Genomic DNA, 19,329 nt, shown 5'->3' with positions numbered 1-19,329 from the left:
AGGCGCCGGGGCCGCGGCCGCGCCACTTCCGCCTTGTGCGGCCCGAGCAGGAGCCGCGGCCGGAGGAGCCCGAACGGAGGCCGCCGCTGTTGTTGTCGCTTCCGGCGCGGGCATGGCCACGGCCCGGCTGTGAGCCGGGCCCGCCGGAGTCGGAGCCGAAGCCGAAGGAGCTGAAAGAGGAGGAGGAGGAGAAGAAGAAGGAGGAGGCCGCGCCCGCCCGCCCCGCCCGCCCGCCAGCCGCGTCCGGCCCGTCCCGCCGCGGGCCCGCAGCCGCCCCCCCATGCCGAGCAGCTCGGACACGGCCCTGGGCGGCGGCGGCGGCGGGTCCGGGGCCGGGGCCGGCTTGAGCTGGGCCGAGAAGAAGCTGGAAGAGCGCCGCAAGCGTCGGCGCTTCCTGTCCCCGCAGCAGCCGCCGCTGCTCCTGCCGCTCCTGCAGCCGCAGCTCCTGCAGCCGCCGCCGCCGCCCCCGCAGCCGCCGCCACCCCCGCAGCCGCCGCCCTCGCTGCTCTTCCTGGCGGCCCCGGGCCCGGCCGCCGCCGCAGCCGCCGCCGCCGCGGCCTCCTCGTCCTCCTCCTGCTGCTTCAGCCCGGGGCCGGGGCCGGGGCCGCCGGGGCTCGAGCTCAAGCGGCTGCCTAGGGGGAAGAGGCGCGCCGCGGCCCGGCAGAAGCGGCGCCGCGGGGCCCGCGTCAGCAGGCCGGCGGCCGGCTCTTCGCCCGCCCCGCCGCCGCCCTCCGCCCTGCCGCCGCCGCGCAGCCCCCGCCGCCTCGCCCTCCCCAGCCCCCGCAGCCCCGCCGCCACCGCGGCGGCCGCAGGACGGGGGCGGCGGGGCCGGGCCCGGGGCCGCCAGCCCGCCCGCCGCCGACTACGACGACGTGAGCTCCCAATCGGAGCAGGGCCTGGGGCCGCCCGGAGCGCCGGGCGCCGGGGCCGGGACCGGGACCGGCGGGGGAAGCCCGGCCTCGTCGCCCGGGGCCCCGGCCGGCCGGGGACGCTCGTCCAACCAGGCCGCCCGGGCACCAGGGCGGCCGGCAGCCGGCCGGGGCGCCAGGGCCGAGCAGGGCAGCACCGGGGGCCCGTCGGACGCGCAGCGCGCCGGGGCCGGAGAGGCCTCGGCCAAGTCCCGCGGCCGCCACGGCCACGGCGACGACCGCGCGTCCGAGGCCTCGGCCAAGGGCGGCGGCGGCGGGGGGCGCCGCAAGAGCGCGTCGGGCGCGTCGGGCCGGGAGCGGGACTCGAAGGCGCACCGCAGCCGGACTAAGGCGGCCAAGGAGCCGCCCTCGGCCTACAAGGAGCCGCCGCGGGCCTACCGCGACGACAAGAGCGAGCCCAAGGCCTACCGGCGCCGCCCGCGCTCGCCCAGCCCGGCCGGCTCCCGCAGGGACGCCCCCCGGCCAAGTCCCCGGCAGCCCGGGGGCGGCGGCTCGGCCGCCCGTGCCTCCGGGCGCGGGCCGCCCCCAACCCTACGCCCGCCGCCGCTCGCCCAGCTACAGCCGCCACAGCTCGTACGAGCGCGGAGGGGACGTGTCGCCCAGCCCCTACGGCGGCAGCTGGCGCCGCTCCCGGAGCCCCTACAGCCCGGCCGTCGGGGGTGCTCGGGCCCGGGGGGCGGGGAGGGGGAGGGGCGGCCTGACCCAGAACCCGGGGGGGGGGGCGGGCGGGGGAGGGGCGGCCCGGCCGCAGGTGCCCGTTCCTGCGGGGGGCCTGGGGGGGTGGGGGAGGGAGGGTAACCGCGGGACAGAAGCCCGCCGCCCTGGCCCCGAGCTCCCCAGTCCGGGCTCAGTCTTCCCGGCCTCCCAGAGCGGGCCCCGGTTCGGGGATCTCCCTTGGAGTCCCGCGTAGCAAAAGCGAAGCAAACCCTCGCGGTTTTCCGGCGCCTCCTCAGACCTCAGAGGCGCCCGCCCCGGGGGAAAACCTCCCCAAAAGGGTTCCTCCAAGCAGCCCTCGGGGTGCAGGGTCGGTCCGGTCCCGGTCCTCCCCCCACTGGCTTGGTACCAACCCAGCCCCACGTGCCGGGATCGGGGCAGAAACGGCCCGAGAGCTCCGGGACGTTGCAGGGTGGGGCTAGCCTTAGAGCAAAAGGAAGGTAGGACCTGATTCTCCCGGCCCCGCGGTGCCGGGCGCTCCTCGGTCAGGGGCAGCTCGGGGCGTCCGGCTCCAGGGGCGCTTGTCAGCGGCCGGCGTGGTCTGGATTGGGCGAGGCCGCCAGTGCGGGGCGAGCTGCCCGTCGGGACTGTGGCCGCCAGTTTGTCCCTCCGGGAGGGCCTCTGACCGGAGAAGTCGCAAGTCAGGGCCTCCCCACCCCCACTCCTCCTGCCTTGGAGAAGGATGTCAGTGCGGGGAACGGATTGAGAACTTCTTCCTTGGGGGCGGCCAGCAGCGTCTGCGGGTGTGTGTGCGGTGTGTGGCCCTGCCCGGCCCCGACTTGGGCCTGCGGCAGCTTCTGGTTTGTGTTTGAGACCGCGAGGCTGTTTGTGGGCTACTTGGGCTTGTTCCTTTAAAGAGGACGGTGATGTCCTCCCCGTGACTTTGTGCTGAGCACTGCTTGTATTCATGGAGGGAAGCTCTGCCAGCACTTGGGAATTGCTCTCCTCTTTAGTGAAAACTCCCAGCTCCGGGGGACTTTTCTCAGGAGCTCCCAGAACGGTCTTTCAGGTGAGAGGGTGCTTGGAGGGAAGGCAAAGGCTCTGGCACTGACACAGGCTTTGCTTTGTTGGACAGTTCCAAGTGTCTATGAGGAGGCTTCCGAGTCCTGTGGTGAAATCTGCCTTTCTCTTTACTTCTCCCATGGGGCCCCAATTCCGTTCTCTGGAATAACATAGAAGAGAAGTCTAGTTCTTTTTCTGGGGCCAGATCGTTAAAGAAACCCGCTTTGTCTTTTCTTACACTTCTTCTCTCAGCTAAACTTGGCTAGTAGATTCCCCTTGTTTTCCCCTTGTTTCACGGTTATATGCTTTTTTTTAGACTTGGAAATTATCCAGCTTGTTCATTTTAAAGATGAGGAAAACTGAGGCCTGTCACCAGAAAGTCATTTGGCCAAGATCTTAGTACTAATAAAGAGTGGGTCTGGGAATGGCCTTCCCACACTGTGCCAAGTGCTTCTGATTTTCAGCTGGACCCCAGATCAGGCTGGTCACCTGACTCTGGACACCTGGTTTGCTGATGCTCTGCTTAAAATGCAGCTGCCAGAATTAGCCACCGTCTGCCTGCTTGCAGGGCATGGATACTCTTGGTTATCTTTTGCCTTATTTGAAAATTTTTGCCTTTGAGGAAAATGGAAATGTAAAAAAGTAAAACTGGTGAGCCCTTCTCATAGCCTCCATGACAGACAGGAATTGTGGAGCACTTAGTTCTGTCCAGGATGGCTGGGATTTCTTGGATAATATTAGATGGAGACATATATCCTGTAAGGGGGTGAGGGTGGGAAGCATTTATTGATTTCCTTTAAAAAGTGACATTAATTAGATGAAGAGGATGTTCTGGGGTCATTCTCGGGGGTCATCTAAGATCCATTGGACCAATGTTATAAATGGATGGTTATCAAATGATGTTGGATCAGATCTTTCCCATGTTAGGTCAGTCTGGTTATAATGTATTGACGGCTTTATATTTTTGGCCATAATTGGTCGGGTTAGTGTTGTATGTTCTGTCAAAGAATTGCCCGGCAGACTTTTGCTTATTGTACCTATTGGAAAATTAATTTAACGCTGTGTTTGAGCCAGAGAGCAGATGTGATTTATAATGCTTTTAACATCATGTGAGGTTTGATGTTAGATAAATCATTAGATGAAAACTCATCATGAGAAGTAGTTAAATGAATAGTTTGTGGTTAGTTATGACAATTTCTTCAGGGAAAATTGTGAGGTGTTTGTTGTTAGATAAAACTTCCAGGATCCTTTTTAGGTGCTTTGCTGTTAAGTGAAAAGAATTAGGAAAAGTCAAATAAATTTAGGGTCTTTTCTTAAGGAATAATTGATTTTCCTAGTCCCTGTTAAATTTTCAATGTAATTTGTCACAGTTTTTTCTTAAGCTGTAAAAATTCAGTAACAGTATTTGCTTTTTAAAATTTTATGGTAAACACGTTATTCCACACATACTGCTTTCAGGGCCTAATGTGTACAAGGAAAGGTAGATGATAAAAAATGCATAAGTAGTACATATATACTTGCTAGAAGCTATCCCAAGATTTTAGAAATAGTTCCTACGAACTTGTATTACCATGAAGTTTTGTAGAGACTATAAATAACTGTTTGAGTACATGCCATATGCATAAGTAATCCTAGGCTTGTCGCTGTAGGTCTCATAAGTACAGCAATGTTGGCTCTGGCAAAGTGCTAATAATTGTAGGTTAGGGGAGAGAAAAAAGCAAGTGGAAATGAATCTCTGAACTAGATAGTATGCCAGGTATTCCATTCTATAGTTCAGACAGAAAGTTGTTTTGAAAGTGCTAATGGTGTGACATATTAAAGCCAAAAAGTTATAATACAGAAGGTGAAAGTTCATCATAGTCTGGAGTTGTCAGAAATGGCTTAAAGCATCCAGATGGGGTCGAATAATTGCATGCGACCCGTCATAACATTATATATTAATCAGTGAATGTTTGATTTATTTACTGATCTTGCATACCTACATACTTGAGGTCTTGTAAAAATTTCTCAGGCTAAAAGGGGTCCCGATGGAAAAAGTTTAAGAAGCCCCAGCCTAAGAGATCTGGCCTAGGTTCTGTAGCTCCTGGGATCCATAAACTGAAGGGGGGCTTAGGAAAGGACTGAAAAGCCTAATATCCGGCATGGGGCCATATCCTTTGCTCACAGCCAGTCTTTTAAAACTCTCTGATGACTTTTCTCCTTCCCTAACCCATAAATGTAGCGATCTCCCAAATCTCTTTCTAGTATAGTTATTTAATTACTTAAGTACCTACTCTCTGCCAAGGTATTCAAGCTGGGTGCTAGTGATGGAAAGATCTGAAGGACTTTCCCCTTCCTTGTTTCTGGATGACCTTTGCTTTTTGTACATGTCCCCTTCTCTCCCTATCCTCCACTTTTAGTAGAAGGGTAATCTTGAGGGCAGACATTGTTGAATTTTGTCTCCCTGCTCTCCTGAAAGGGTGGGAAACTAGATAAATAGATCCAGGCTATTTGAGGGAAGAATCTCACCAGGGAAAGAGTAAAGTTATCTGGAGGAGCAATCACACAGCAGTTTCCCTGGGCTCTGCTTCCTTTGTCCCAGACCCTTTTGCTTGCCTTTGGTCTTAGCTGGCAACTCATTATACCTGGAAGGCTCCTGCTCCAAGATGAAGTTTCTGATCTGAGCTTCAGCTTCTCATCCTTTCCTGCCTTGAGTCCCTGTCCAATTATCACAGGGCACTTCAAACTGAAAATGTCTAGAATCCAATGTTACCTTTTCCTCAGATCTGTGTTCTGTTACTTCCATATCTGTGGAAACTTATTTCTCAAGTAACCAGATCTGTGGGTCCGTTCTCAGGCTTGGTTTTTCCTGATCACTCAGCTGCCTTAGTCACTGATCATCTTCTCTTCCTAGATTCTCTCTTTTCTTTGGAGCATCACTTTTTCCCTTGGTAGTAGTTCTCTTGTCTCTCTGGCTTTGCTGTATCATTATCTGAAGGCCATCCTCTGTGTTTGTATTTGAGGACTTTATCCTTTCCTTTCTCTACTCTCAGTGATCTCATTAGTCCCATGAGCTTAAATTTCATCACTGAAGATGATTCCCAGATGCACATATTTGGTTCTCATTTAGACTCTACTCTTGAGTGCACTTTTTTAGAGCATTTTTTTTTACCTTTTGAGTATTTTCAAAGTGGTTATTTTGTAGGCGTTTCAGACTCAACATGTCTGAAGCAGAGCTCCGCTTTGCCCACCAGCTTCCCAAACCTACCCTCTTCCAAACTTTGCAGTTTCTTTTGAGGGTATCACCATTCTGCCTATCTCCAGTTATGACTTCAGCCTAAGCTTTAACTCCTTACATATTTGCTCTTTTCCCACATAGCCAATCAGCTGTTAAATCTTGTCATTTCTAGGAATGACATATCTTTGCAAACATCTCTTCTTATGTTCTTAAACTTGGGATGTGTGAATTAAAACAATTTTTTTTTTTTTTGATATCTATAATTTGGTTCAACTGGTTTCCTTGGCAGCCTTTTAGATTTCGTTTTGTGCTTTTAAGTGTCTTGACCGAGGGTCCACGACGCAAACATAGTTTAGAACTTACAGGATCAGGTGAACTCTGATCGTCTCTGATCACTTGAGTTGATCGCTAAATCTAGTCCCTGCCTGCACAGGCTATTTTGAATGCCACAGAGGTTCAGGCTTTCTTCATGTCACCTCATCCACTGGGTGACTGTAGTAGCCCTTGGTCTCTCTGCCTCAGACCCATCCTCCACATGATTGCCAAATATAAATATTTCCATGTTAGTGCAGGTCTCTAAATCTCTTCATGTTAGTTCAGGTCTCTACTGCCAGGTTTGGATAGGAAGGTCTTTATGCTTTAAAACCCTACATAACTTGACTTCTTTTTGGACTGGAACAGTGCCCTTCAGGCATTCTTGGATTTGGCTACCCTTGAAGGTCCTCCAGCATATCTCTCTTTGTCTTCTCCCCACCCCATCCTATTCTCCTCATTCGGCCTCCAAGCCTCTGCCTTTTCCAGACTTAGCTCATCCCACCAAATTGGAGGAGGTCTTTACTTCTTTCCTTTCTTCTCCCCACTTAGACTCCTTTAATTCAAAGACAGTGGTTTTTGCGTTTCTTTGTATTTGGAGCATTTTGGGCAGTGTGTACATAAAACAACCACTTAAGAATTGCTTTTGAACTGAAGAGGAAATTGAGGGAGCACTGACAAGAGCTGGTTGGTAATGGCCCCTGAGGTGAGCTTTGAAGCTCCAGACTTTCCAGTGCAGATGGAGGGATGAGGAAGTGGAATGCTAAGCTTACTGTTGGCCAGTTTAACTGGAACAGAGAATCCCTGAAGGAGGAATAATATGGAATTTGTCTAGAAAAAGTGGGTTGAAGCCATATTGTGAAGGATTTGAAAATGGCAAGTGGAGCAGTTTGGATTGTACCGTACAGTCAGTGAGGAACCTTTGGGTATATAGATGTAGGTATTTGTAAAGAAGCTCATGGTGTTTTTTGGTAAATTCTCTTAAATGAGTTCAGTTTTTCTGGCTGTAACTTTTATCAGTTTATCCCCAGACCATGGAGATTTGACATGGTAGTATTTATTCCTCTCGCAGCTCTGTCCAAGGAAATGAGAATTGGAGATGGGCTTGTACTAGTTAAAACTCAGACCTGTGTGGACTTCGGTCAAGTCATTTTCTGTGTAGCATGATGCCATCTCTATAGTAGGCACTATACAAATGCTTGACACAAGCCTCAAACCTACTTTTTATGGTTTTTCTTTGTGAACTCTTTAATAATAATAATAATACTCTCACACATTTATGAGACTTCAGTACGTGGCAGACACGGTGCTTAAATGTTTTACAGTTATTATCTCATTTGATACTCACACCAGCCTTGCTGTTACCCCCATTTTGCAGGTGAAACTGAGGCACACGGATTAAACGATTTGCTCACACAGCTAGTAAGTGTCTGAGGTCAGATTTGAACTTGCGAATTCCTGACTCCAAGTCTGGCACTCTGTTCACTGGATCCCCTAGCAGCCACAATTCCTGAGCTCACCAAACAGGTGTTTGTTTAGCTGCATCAGGAGAGAATTTTCAAACTAGTCTAATCTTGGCTCACTCTGTTTCAGGACCCCTCCCCCAGGGATGCTCTTCCACATATTCCCCCCAGGAGTATTTCCCTTGTATCTGCTTGGAAAGTTTCTGCTGATGACCAGTGGAGCTTTCACTCCTGCTGTTGGGAGTTACTTGGCCTGAAGGCCACTACTCTTGGTAGGGCCAGAAACCTGACTTCCTGTGACCTGTACTGTTGTTCATCTGGACCCAAACGTGTTAATGATTACTTAATTTCTCCTGCCTTTGTGTTGCCTTATTTAGAGACCTGGAGAGGACCATTAAAAAGTGAATTCCTCTAGGGCAAGGGAAGAATTTTTTGTCTTTCTTCGGATCCTCATGGTTTGTCTGGCTCTCAGTAAGTGCTTGATGATTGACCTCATGAGGTCAGCATTTCTGAGGATTATTACTGGGTTTGGGCTGAGCAGGGTTTTCTTCCAGGCTAGAAATCTCAGATGATGTTGGGCACAGGGAGCAGTCTCTAATACTAGGAGCTGGGTGAACAAGCTGATTAGCTCAAAGGATCCCATTGAAGATGTGAGAGTAAGGCAGGAAGAAATATGGTGACTCGGTGGCAGAGAGAGCCAAAGGCTTTAGCAGGACAAGGAATATCATTATAATTTTGAGGTAAAGACTGTCCTTACCCCTCTCAGGGATGCTTCTGATACCCTTGTTCCCAAGGCTAAGGATAAAAGGCTTTGAACCTGGATCCAGATTTTCTGCCACTATTCTTCTCATTCCATCAAATACTATTGATATACCTATATTTACTCCACTTCCTTCCCCAAGAATTCTTTAGCTCTTCAACCATTTTGAGGGTGGGCAGGGTCAGTACTATAGGAATAGTTGGTTGAAATTACAGTCAGTTGGCATTTATTAAGTATGTGTTGTGTGCCAGGCCCAAGCTTCATGCTAAACTTTGGGTAAAGAATAAGCCTAGGGTGACCAGATTTCACTACTTAGGCGATGAGGAAGGAGACAGGCTCTTGGCGACTGAGTCTAGAGGATCTCCAAGGGCCAAGGATCTCCCGGAATCTTTTGGTTGTCTGGCATATTGGTGTTAGTACTTGGGTGTACATTTTCTCTCATAAATCTTTGCCATCCCTGGCTCTCCCAGGTTATTTTGGAACAGAGAGTGTGAACCCAAATACTGAAATAATCTTTTGTGAAAAGACTTAAAACTGTTTTGTGAAATGAGTTTGTGTGGAGTAGAGGAACATATGATTGTGGCCAAACTCCATGGGGTGTAGGGAAGTTGACTAGTTGCCCTCATTAGGAAGGGGCTAGTGCCAAGGTCCTGCTTTTATATTCTTTTAGTTTTTCCTTGTTGGGTAAAGGATTAGGGGTGGTATTCTGCCATTAAAATCTGTCTTAACTTGGTGGATGAACCCAAAGAAGGGACCATTATTTCCAGGGAGGTGAGAGTGCAGGTGGAGCTTTCTTGAGTTTCCATCATTGTGGGTGAGAAATGGGGGCGATCATTACTATGAGGTTCTTACAGTGTGCAATCAGATCTTTGCAAGGTTGGCAGCTCTGTTGAGGGTCTCTGCCCAGGGGTACCAACAGTCTGAGTGCTTTAAAAAAAAGAAAATCCAGAACCTTTCTCATTGTTTCAACTGACATTGTTCAGCCACAAGAGGAAGTAACATAAATCTTCTTGAGCTACTAGCCTAGTTTGGTTCTGCTCTGTTTGCCAGCAAGAGATTTGCAGGGAACATGAGTAAGGGTCCCATAGCAACCTTACTGAGAGTCAAACACCTTCCTGCTACCATAAGACAAGGTACCATTAGAGCCATCCAGAGTTCTTTTCATAAGATGTCTGAGAAAGGGCTGCCAGAACTTTAGCACAAGGAACCAGAGATGAAGAGCTACAGCCAGCCTAAATAAAGGCTTGTGGTCTGGCTTCCTTCTTTTATAGATGAGGAAACTGGGCTAAGGTCTTTGCTAGTATGTGTCCCCCACAGATACATTCACACATACATATATTCATACATGTGTTGTTTCCCTCATTAAAATATATACTGCTTAAGGACAGGGACTCTTTTTGCCTTGCTTTATATCCCTATCATTTAGTTCAGTTTCTGGCATATATTAAGAACTTAATAAATGTTTATTACCTGGCTGTTATTTACCACTTCTGTGACTTTTGGCCAATCATTTAACTTCTCTGTAAAATGAAAGGTTTGTGTTTGATTCCTTCTGAGGTGCTTTTCAGTTTCTAATCTTGAGAACTTTTTGCCTTGAGCCCTTGCCTTTGCATGCTGCTGAACCATTCCTGGGCCCCGTTTGCAATAAGCTTAACTTCTTTATCATGTCAGTCCTTCCCCTGGATTTTTTGGCTTTTTGAGATGGGAAGTATGGAGAAAGGAACAGAGGGGGCAGCAGCACTCTAGCTGGCCATTGAGGCAGGTCTTGTTTTGGGCTCTGTTTCTGATGATTTCTAGTGGCTGGTTGCTGGTTCAATAAAATGAGGAGTTACCTCATTTTAGATGGGATCTGTCAGACTTTGATCAGCTAGTCTATCAGAGTTCCCTGATTCCATCAGAAGTCTTGGGCCCAGAAGCTGCTCATAGTGCTGCTCCCTTGATGGTATTGGATGGTTGGTTTATGGAAAACTTTCACACCCTCTGTAGGAAGCTCTCTTGAAGTTGGTCAACAGGTTGTGGTCAAACCAGGCTTCAGTTGCAGTGCTCCTTGATCTCCCTCCATTGCCCCTTCCTGGATTCTGCTGCCTGCACCATCACTCTCCTTTTAAAGAGAATTCATTTAATCCAAGTGTATCACACAGCCAAGATTCTGGTAACTGTAATCTGCCATACTATAGGACATTCTCCTGCCTTTCTCTTAAAAAAAAATCAATAGTGTTTTATTTTTTTTTAATTACATGTAAAGAGAGTTTTCAGCATTCAGTTTTCTAAGATTTTGAGTTCCAAATTTTTTTCTTTCCTCCCTCCCCAATACAGCAAGCAATCCGACTTAGATTATACATGTATAGTTATTTAAAACATATTTCTATATTAGTTATGTTGTGTTAGAAAAATCAGAACAAAAATCTCCTTCCTCTCTCAAAAAATTCATTACTTGCTTTACAGCCTTTCCTCTTGATCCCAACTTCTGTCCTCAGGGGACTTTAACTTACACATGGATACTTTTGTCAGACACCCTTACTTCCGAGTTCCTCAGTCTGGTCTGTTCCTGTGATTTATTCCTTCACTCCAATTCAGCTGCATACTGATTGACTATACCTCCTTTGGCAGTAGAATTTCTGAGTCAGAGAAAAGGAATATTTTATTGGTGTAGTATCATAACTTTTAGTCATCCAAGTAATGTGGAATCCCATCTGAAATAATCAGCTATGGGGTTTTAGTATCTCAGTAAAACATGTATATTTTGGTCACTTTATTTGCACCATTCCAAATGGTTTTTACAAAATGGTTGTACTGATTCTCAATTCCCCCAACAATGTAGTAGTGTACCTATCTTTCCACAGCTCATAGAGCATTGTCTCGTGTCTTTTATAATTTACTGGGTGAGGTAAAATCTAAGGGTTGTTTTGATGTGCATTCCCCCGCCTCTGATTAGTGATTTAGAACATTCTTTTATATAGTTATTAATTAGTTTGGAATTCTTCTTTTGGGAACTCTTTGTTCATAGCCATTGGCTAGTTTATTGAGGGATGCTATTATTATATTTTTCCCTCTGCCTCATGAGCTCTAGTCTTGCTCTTCATCCTCATAGTGACCTCTAGGCTGTCTCTTACACAGAGACATTCCCATGTCATCACCCCTGCAACTGACTATACTTTCTTCCCTTTCCTTTCTTCCCCCCTGGTGAAATAGTTCAGCCCTGCACTTGAGCCGCATGCCACATTATTCTGTTGCTGTCCATCATGTCTTGCTAAGCCCTAAGTTTAGGTTATGTCAGCCACATGCTACTTTTGCTCCTATGCTAGTCCACTACAAATTTGTTTCATAATTTCTACCGGGCTCATTGTGTTAAGGGAGTCCTTATAAGTTTCACTAATTGATTCACTGTCCCACTCAATTACAGCCTCCATCCCCAAACTTTTTGTTCTCCCCTAAACTTTACTGGGCACCACTTTCCCTTTCTGTTGAGAATCTTTTCCCATGTTTTATTGAAAAATAAATAATTGAGGTGATTTGCCAAGAATGCTCTCCTTGCCTTCTTTTCATCTTATGTTACTCTGTCTCCTGTGAAGAGGTAGACTTTCTTGCCAGGGTAAATCCTTCTACATGTGCAATCAAGCCCATTTCTCCAGCAGATTTGTTCTCTTTATCATAGATAATCTCTTACTAATATTTAGTCTTTCCATATCCATAAGCTGCTTCTCTCTTATCAGTACCTTTATCATCCTTAAAAAACAAACCACTTTCTTGATCAAAACATCCCTATTACCTCTATCTTTCCTTCTAATTCTCTTTCCTGAACTCCAGTCTCCATTTGGAAACTGGACATTTGGAGTTGCTTGTCTTATTATAACATCTCAGACTCAATATGCTCAAAGCTGAACTTATCTTTTCTCTAAAACTCTCCATCACTCTTAAAGGGACTACCATCTTCCTAATTTCTCAAGCTTGTAACTTAGGTTTCATCTTCTACTCCTCATTTGCACTCACCCCAAAATAATCGAATCCATTGCTAAGTCTCTTGTCCCTCCACAGAATTCCATCTTGCAGTCATCACATCTTGCCAAGATTACTTGCCATTGCTTTCTGCCTAGTTTTAGGCCATCCTCCACCCAGCTCTCAAAGTGATCTTCCTAATGTGCAGCAATTCACCTCCCAGTCCCTTTTCACTGGTTGTCTGCCATACTTAGCATTGGCTCCCTCCCTACCTCTGCCTCTTGGCTTCCTGCAGCTCAAATTCTTTTGTGCTTTCCTCTCCCTACCCCGAACCTCATTGTTATCTCAGTTTTTAGGGTCTAGATCTTATATGGATCTACTTACTTAAATAATGCTGTCCTCCAAGTGAATAGAGTCTTTCCTGTATGTGAAGGCAGGGATTGCTTTTGCTTCTCATTGCCATTATTTAACACAGTGTCTGACCCGTAAGAAGTGCTTAGTAAGTGGTTGTTGACTGTTGACACTAAGCAGAACAAATGTTTTTATTTTTCATTTTTTAAATTTTCAGTGTATTACATTTTCCGCAAGTATATGTAAAGATAGTTTTAAGCATTCGTTTTTGTAAGACTTTTGTGTTCTAAATTTTTCTCCCTTCATCCCTTACCTCCCTTTTCCCAAAACAAGTAATCTGATATAGGTTAAATACATACAGTTGTTTTAAACATTTCCATATTTGTCATGCTGTGCAAGAAAAATCAGACCAAAAGGGAAAAAACTATGAGAAACAAAGAAACAAACAAAAAAGGTGAAAATACCAAGTCTGGCTCCACATTGTTTCCACAGTTCTCTATGGCATTTTCCATCCCAAGTCTATTGGAATTGCTTTCAAACACCGCATTGTTGAGAAGAGCCAAGTCCATCACATCGATTATCCATCTTCTTGTTACTGTGTACATATTGTCCTGCTTCTAATCACTTTACTTAACAGCAATTCATGCTAATGCTTCTAGGCTTTTCTGAAGTCAGCCTGCTCATTATTCCTTATAGAACAATAATATTCCATTACATTCATATACCATTTATCCATTCCCCATAATTCAGTTTCCAATTCCTTGCCACTACATAAAAGAACTGCCCTCTTAATAATTACTGTAAATATAATGCTAGCTAATATTTATATAACAGCTTCCATGTATTGGGTATTCTGTGAAGCATTTTACAAATATTATCTCATTTTATTCTCACGATAGAATTTTTTGGAGAGCGTTGCTAATGTCCCCATTTTACAGTTGAGGAAACAGAAGCAAGCAGAGATTAAATGACTTGTCCAAGGTCACACTCTAAAAGTGTCTGAGGGTGGGTTTGAACCCTAGCTTTTCTGCCTCCAGGGCCAGCACTCTCTCCATTGTGCTCTCCGGGCTCCCAGATCAAAGGAGATGATAATTGTAAAGTGCTTAGTACAGTAGGTACTATGTAAATATTAGCTATTATTATTAAATGTGATAATAATGTATGTAATGTCTAATCACAGGGGTGTTCAGTGATATTCTCATCTCTTTATTCTTGAATGCTTTGGTTGGTTTGGTTATGAAGTTACCAGCTTGGTTGTCATATCACATTGATTCTAAAATTGAGTTTTTAATCTAACACTTTCCACCCCACCTCAAGCCGTTGTCTGTCATGCTTTCCCTATTTTGTCTGTAAAGTTGATTTCTTTAATTAGGTGTAAGGTTTTATATTATCTATGTTAAATTTCATCTTACTTGACTCAGTTCAGTGTTCTTGTCTATAAAGATATATTTGAATATTGAAACAGATGAAAATGTTTCCCACTGTTTAAGATGTGGGACTGCAGGTCAGTAAAATAATTAAGGCTAGCTAGGTAGGTTTAAGCTCTAGATCTCTGTTGAAGACAAAATGAACTCTTGGGAGATGGTAAAATTACTGAGAGAAGAATAAGAAAAGGGAGCAGGAACTTGACTTATGTTTTACTTGGACTATATTGACATATTCTGGTCTTAAGATCTGACCTGTACATTGTCTGACCCTTTTATTACAGTCCTTTCAAAAGGTTTTGCCTTTGGTAAAGTTAGGCCACTGTTGGGTTGTTTTTATAACCTCGTCACATAGGGTAGAAATCTGTGTGCTACATTTGGCTTGCTTAACTTTTAGGGAGCTTAAAGAGTCATGCATAGTACTCCCAAAATCAAGTGTAAATTATTGAAAATTGTGCCAGTTTTGATTTGGAGCCCTGTGGGTCCAAGTTGGGATAAGAGTTAGGAAGTATTCCTGTTCCATCTTTTCAGTAGCATTGGAAAGCTTTTGACTGGTGCTGCCTAATCCAGCCATAGTTTGGAACTCCTTGAAGGTTACTTCTTCCTCGGAGTGCAAGGCACTTTGCCTAGAATTGTATGCTGCGTTTAACTATTCCCCAGCTGGACTCCAGTTCCTTTACCATTATCAGTATTATTAATTAATTAATTAATTAACAGAGAAAGAGGAAAAGAACCTATATTATCCAAAAGCTGGAAACTGAAGAGGAAGGTGGGTTTGCTCATCCATTGGAGAAAGGTTAAGAAAATTCTGGTATAGAAGTATAATGGCACCATAAGAAATGATGAAATGGTTTCAGTGAAATCTGAAAACATCTGTATCAAGTGAAGTGTGAAGACCCAGAAGAACAATTTTTATAGTTCTAGTATTATAAAGCTATAAATCTAATATTGTAACTTTGAAAGACAGTGAGCTGCCCACTGAACTGATAAGGAAGAGAACTTACCCATCTCTATTAAAGAAAGATAAAGAGTAGAAAATAACCTTCCAGCCAGGTATAGTTTATATGAATATCATACAGATCTAGTATACTTGTAGTTTTAGAGTTTTATAAATGACCAAATTTCTTTTTTTTTTTAATTTATTTTTTTTCACATTCTCTTCCCATCTCCCCTCTCTCCCCAACTCGTTGAAAAGGCACATTGCAAAGGCAAGAAAGTTGATACCCATTTTACATATGCAGTGATGCAAAACATTTCCATGTTAGTCACGTTGGGGGAAGAAGACACAAATAAAATAAAGGAAGGAAAACAATCTTTAAAATCTTCATTCAGGAAGTGGATAGCATTTCATATCATAAGTCCTTTGGAGTTGTGATGTTTCATTGTATTGAATAGAGTGGCTGAGTCTTTAACAGTTGACTGTCATTACAGTATTGTTATTGTGTGGATTATTTTCCTGGTTCTGCTCATTTTCTTTTGTATCATCTTCTTTCTGAGAAGATCTATTCTCAGATTTTTGTGAACCTATCTACTTCCAGCTCACTAAGTCATAAAAGACCTCTAGAATTGTTCAGGCAGTACATTTTTATATTAATTTTTATTAGTGAGAATCTATTGAGGATGCCAAATCAATCTGGGTTGTTCGCCAGTTAATCCACACAACCTTTCCTTAATTAAACTGATGAGTTAAGAGTTTTCTTAAATCTCTGGGTAGCAGACATGAAGACCATGCTGATATACCATCTCTTTTATGCAAATTGAATGCCCTGTTAGGGGTGCATTGCACCTTTATTCTAATTGTTCAAATTTTAGAATCCCAAGATGGGTTTTGAGCTGGAAGGGGAATTAGGGTTCATTGAGTCCAGCCAAAATAAGGAAACTGAGTTGTGATTCTCTTCTTGACTTTGTCACATAATGTCGCCAGGGAGATATTGATGTTGCTGTTGTAGGTCTTTGTTTCGTGGAAAATCTCAAGTGCATTAAAAATAGCCCTGTTTTCTATAATAGTCCAACCAGCTCTGCTAGTTAATTCTGGCCCACCTCAGGGGCCATCTGCAGTTTCTATCCAGGATGTCTTGTCCTGATGAACAGGTTCTGCCCATCGCCTACCTGCTAGTGACAGTCTGGACAGCAGGGTTGGCTTGAGCCCGCTTGTTTTTCGTGATCGTTTGTTTTTTTCGTTGATAGTTGCATCATATGTGCTTGAGTGATTGGGGATCTCATTTAGGATGCTTTGCAGTTTTGAAGGGATTAATTGAAACAAAACAGTGTTATCTGCCAACATGTCAGGAGGACCTAATCATTTGAACTGAATTCCTCAGTATTATGACAGTAGCATACACCTGTTTTAAGCCTGAATTGATAGAAATAATAGAGAATTAAAAATTCTTGTTACATCTTGTAAGGATTCTAGTAATATATTTTAATATATGAATGGGACAGACTTTCATATTTTAGAATAGTACATAATCTGTACCATATCCCACAAAAGCTAAAGTCTTCTCATTGTGCAAAAACACACCATGCACATTTGTATCCCTATTTCTTGATTCAGTCTGCTCTGGATTGAGGCTCTTCTGTTGTCATTGTGACTGCATTATTGTCAAGTGAGGAGAAGACTTTAACCAGGGAAAATATATTAGGAGGTTATTTTGATAATGCTTTTGAGAAGTGATGAAGGAGTAGTGCAGGGGTAGCTATATGAGTGGAATTAAGGGGATGGAGGTGAAGGATGTTGTGGCAGTAAAAACAACACGGTTTGGGCAATTAATCTTTGATTTTGTGGACTGCAGGAGGAAGAAGAGTTGATACAAAGCTTATAAAATGTGGTAACTGGAAGATTATGTAACCCTTAACAGTTGTAGGGCAAGTTTAAAGCAGAGGTGAGTTTGGAGAAAAACATTATGAATTCTGTTTTAAACATGATAAGTTTGATATTTTTATGGGACATCCATTTTGAATTATCTTTTAGCCAATTGATGTGGGATTGGAATTCAGGAGAAAGGACAAGAGATACAGATTTATGGAGAGATAGTAATTGAATAATCCATGGCAGTTGAGTGTAGAGAACAGAAAAACGAGTCTATTTTTCTGGATGATTATCCAGCAAAGGAGACAAGATAGTGGGATCATAACCAAGAGAGTAGTGTCATCAAAACCCAAAGAAAAGGGATTGTCTAGAAGTCAGAGCCTGCTCATCAATGTAAGAGGTTACAGATCGACCAAGAAGAAGAGAAAGTAAGAAAAAACTATGAAGTTTGGTAATTAAGAGATCAATCATTGCTGATCTTGGGGAGAGCTTTCTCATGTCTTTGATAATTCGTTTCTGTCAGCCTGGCTGCAGAGTGATTTTTATGTGTGTGTGTGTGTGTGTGTGTGTGTGTGTGTGTGTAATATTGCTGTTATCTCTTGGCTAGTATTTTATTCAAAAGTTGCATCAGTATTCATTAGAAAAATTAATCTAGAGTTTTCTTTCTTCACCTGGTTTAGGTATTAAGACTATATATGTATGATAGAAGGAACTTGGCAGGATTCCTTCTTTCACTATTTTTTCAAATAATTTATGTAGCACTGGAATTAATTGTTCCTTAAATAAAAATCCTGATAGAATTTACTTTTAAATTTATATGGTCCTGAAATTTTTTTCCTTTTGGAGCTCATTTATGACTTGTTAATTTCTTTTTCTAAGATAGGATTGTTTTAAGTATTTACTTCCTTATCTAGTAATAAATAAAAGAGCCAGTTTAAAAATAAAATAGATAAGCAATTACCTAATTATAAGACGAAAATCAGATTATCAGTATCAAAAGTGGAAAAATAATCAGTGAGAAATAAAAATAATTATCAAGAACTATTTTGCCTAAGTGTGGAGCAGTAAAATGGACAGTCTTTTTAAAAATATAAATTGCTCTTGATTAATAGGAAAAGTAATAATTTATTGTTTCCTTCTACAACTTGTTTAACTTTTCCATTAAGAATTTAGATGGTATGTCATTTGGTACATATATTCATATTGATATATTAATTCACTGGTGTGATACCTTTTATCAAAATATGGTTTCCTTATTTATCTTTTAGTTAGGTCTTTCTTTGCATTTGCTCTGTCTGAGCTCATGGTTGCCACTCTTGGCTTTTTTTTTTTTTTTTTTTTTTAAACTTCAGTGTAATAGATTCTGCTCAGTGCCCTTATTTTGGTTCTATTTCATGTGTATTTGTTATTAAGTATTTTATTGAGGGGCAGCTAGGTGGCATAGTGGATAGAGCACCAGCCCTGAAGTCAGGAGGACCTGAGTTCAAATCTAGCTCCAGGCACTTAACACTTCCTAGCTGTGTGATCCTGGGCAAGTCACTTAACCCCAATTGCCTCCCCCCATAAAAGAATATTTTGTTGGATTCTGATCCATTTTGTTAAACTCCTTCCTTTTTGTGAGTGATCACATCCCACTTACAATATTTGCTGTTATATATTTCCTTCTGTATCCTTTTCTTTTAAAATGCTTTTCCTTGTCTACTTTGCTTCTCACTAATACCTCTCTGAGTTCCCCTCTTCCCCCCATTTTTCTTAATCCTTTTCACTCCCATTTCCCTGTTGGATAAGATGTATTTCTATACCCAACTGTGAGTGTATGTTTATATTTTCATTCTTCAAACAGTTCAAATCAGAATGAAATTCAGGTGTCACCTCCCCTCCACCTTGTATAATCCCATTTATCTGAAATAATTCTCGACATTCATGTTCCTGCTTCCATCCTCTGCCAGTGCCTTCTTTCCTGCCCTTTCCATTCTTTAGAGAATATCCAAACATAACGGAATTACATCTAGGTCCTCTGTCTAATTGTAATCCCTCTGACACTTGATGATGGTGAAGTTCTGACAGGATACTTGTATCATTTCCTTATATAAGAATGTAACGATGACAGCTAACATTTCTATCATGCTTACTGTGTATTAGGTATGTGCTAAGATTGATCTCATTTCATTCTCACAATAACCCTGGGAGATAGGGCTATTAATAACTTTTCTCATCTAATAGTGAGTCCTTGGATCTGAGGTAAAGGACTTGCCTTGTTTCATACAACTAGTCAGTGTCTGAGGCAGGATTTGAACTGAAGTCTTCCTGACTCCAACCTTGACACTCCACTGCGACATCTAGCTAAGAGATATTAAATTTTGTGTGATCCTGACTGTGTCTTCTCCTTGACCTAAGCTTTGAAGCTATAAA

General features: G+C 44.1%; 1 protein-coding gene across 1 annotated transcript in view; it reads left to right on the top strand.

The window, feature by feature from the left end:
- The first annotated feature begins 229 nt into the window (after positions 1–229).
- The window catches only part of CDK13 (cyclin dependent kinase 13), a 101,999-nt gene continuing 82,899 nt past the window's right edge, over positions 230–19,329 (top strand). The window contains exons 1-3 of the mRNA XM_031961603.1: positions 230–689; positions 778–1,364; positions 1,462–1,583. Coding sequence (XP_031817463.1) covers positions 281–689; positions 778–1,364; positions 1,462–1,583 — 1,118 coding nt within the window. The 5' untranslated portion in view covers positions 230–280. The remainder of the gene's footprint in view (positions 690–777; positions 1,365–1,461; positions 1,584–19,329) is intronic.

Source organism: Sarcophilus harrisii, chromosome 1 (genome assembly GCF_902635505.1).
Source record: "Sarcophilus harrisii chromosome 1, mSarHar1.11, whole genome shotgun sequence".
Lineage (NCBI taxonomy): Eukaryota > Metazoa > Chordata > Mammalia > Dasyuromorphia > Dasyuridae > Sarcophilus > Sarcophilus harrisii.
Note: the sequence above shows the minus strand (reverse complement) of the source record. Positions and strands in the feature narration are given on the sequence as shown.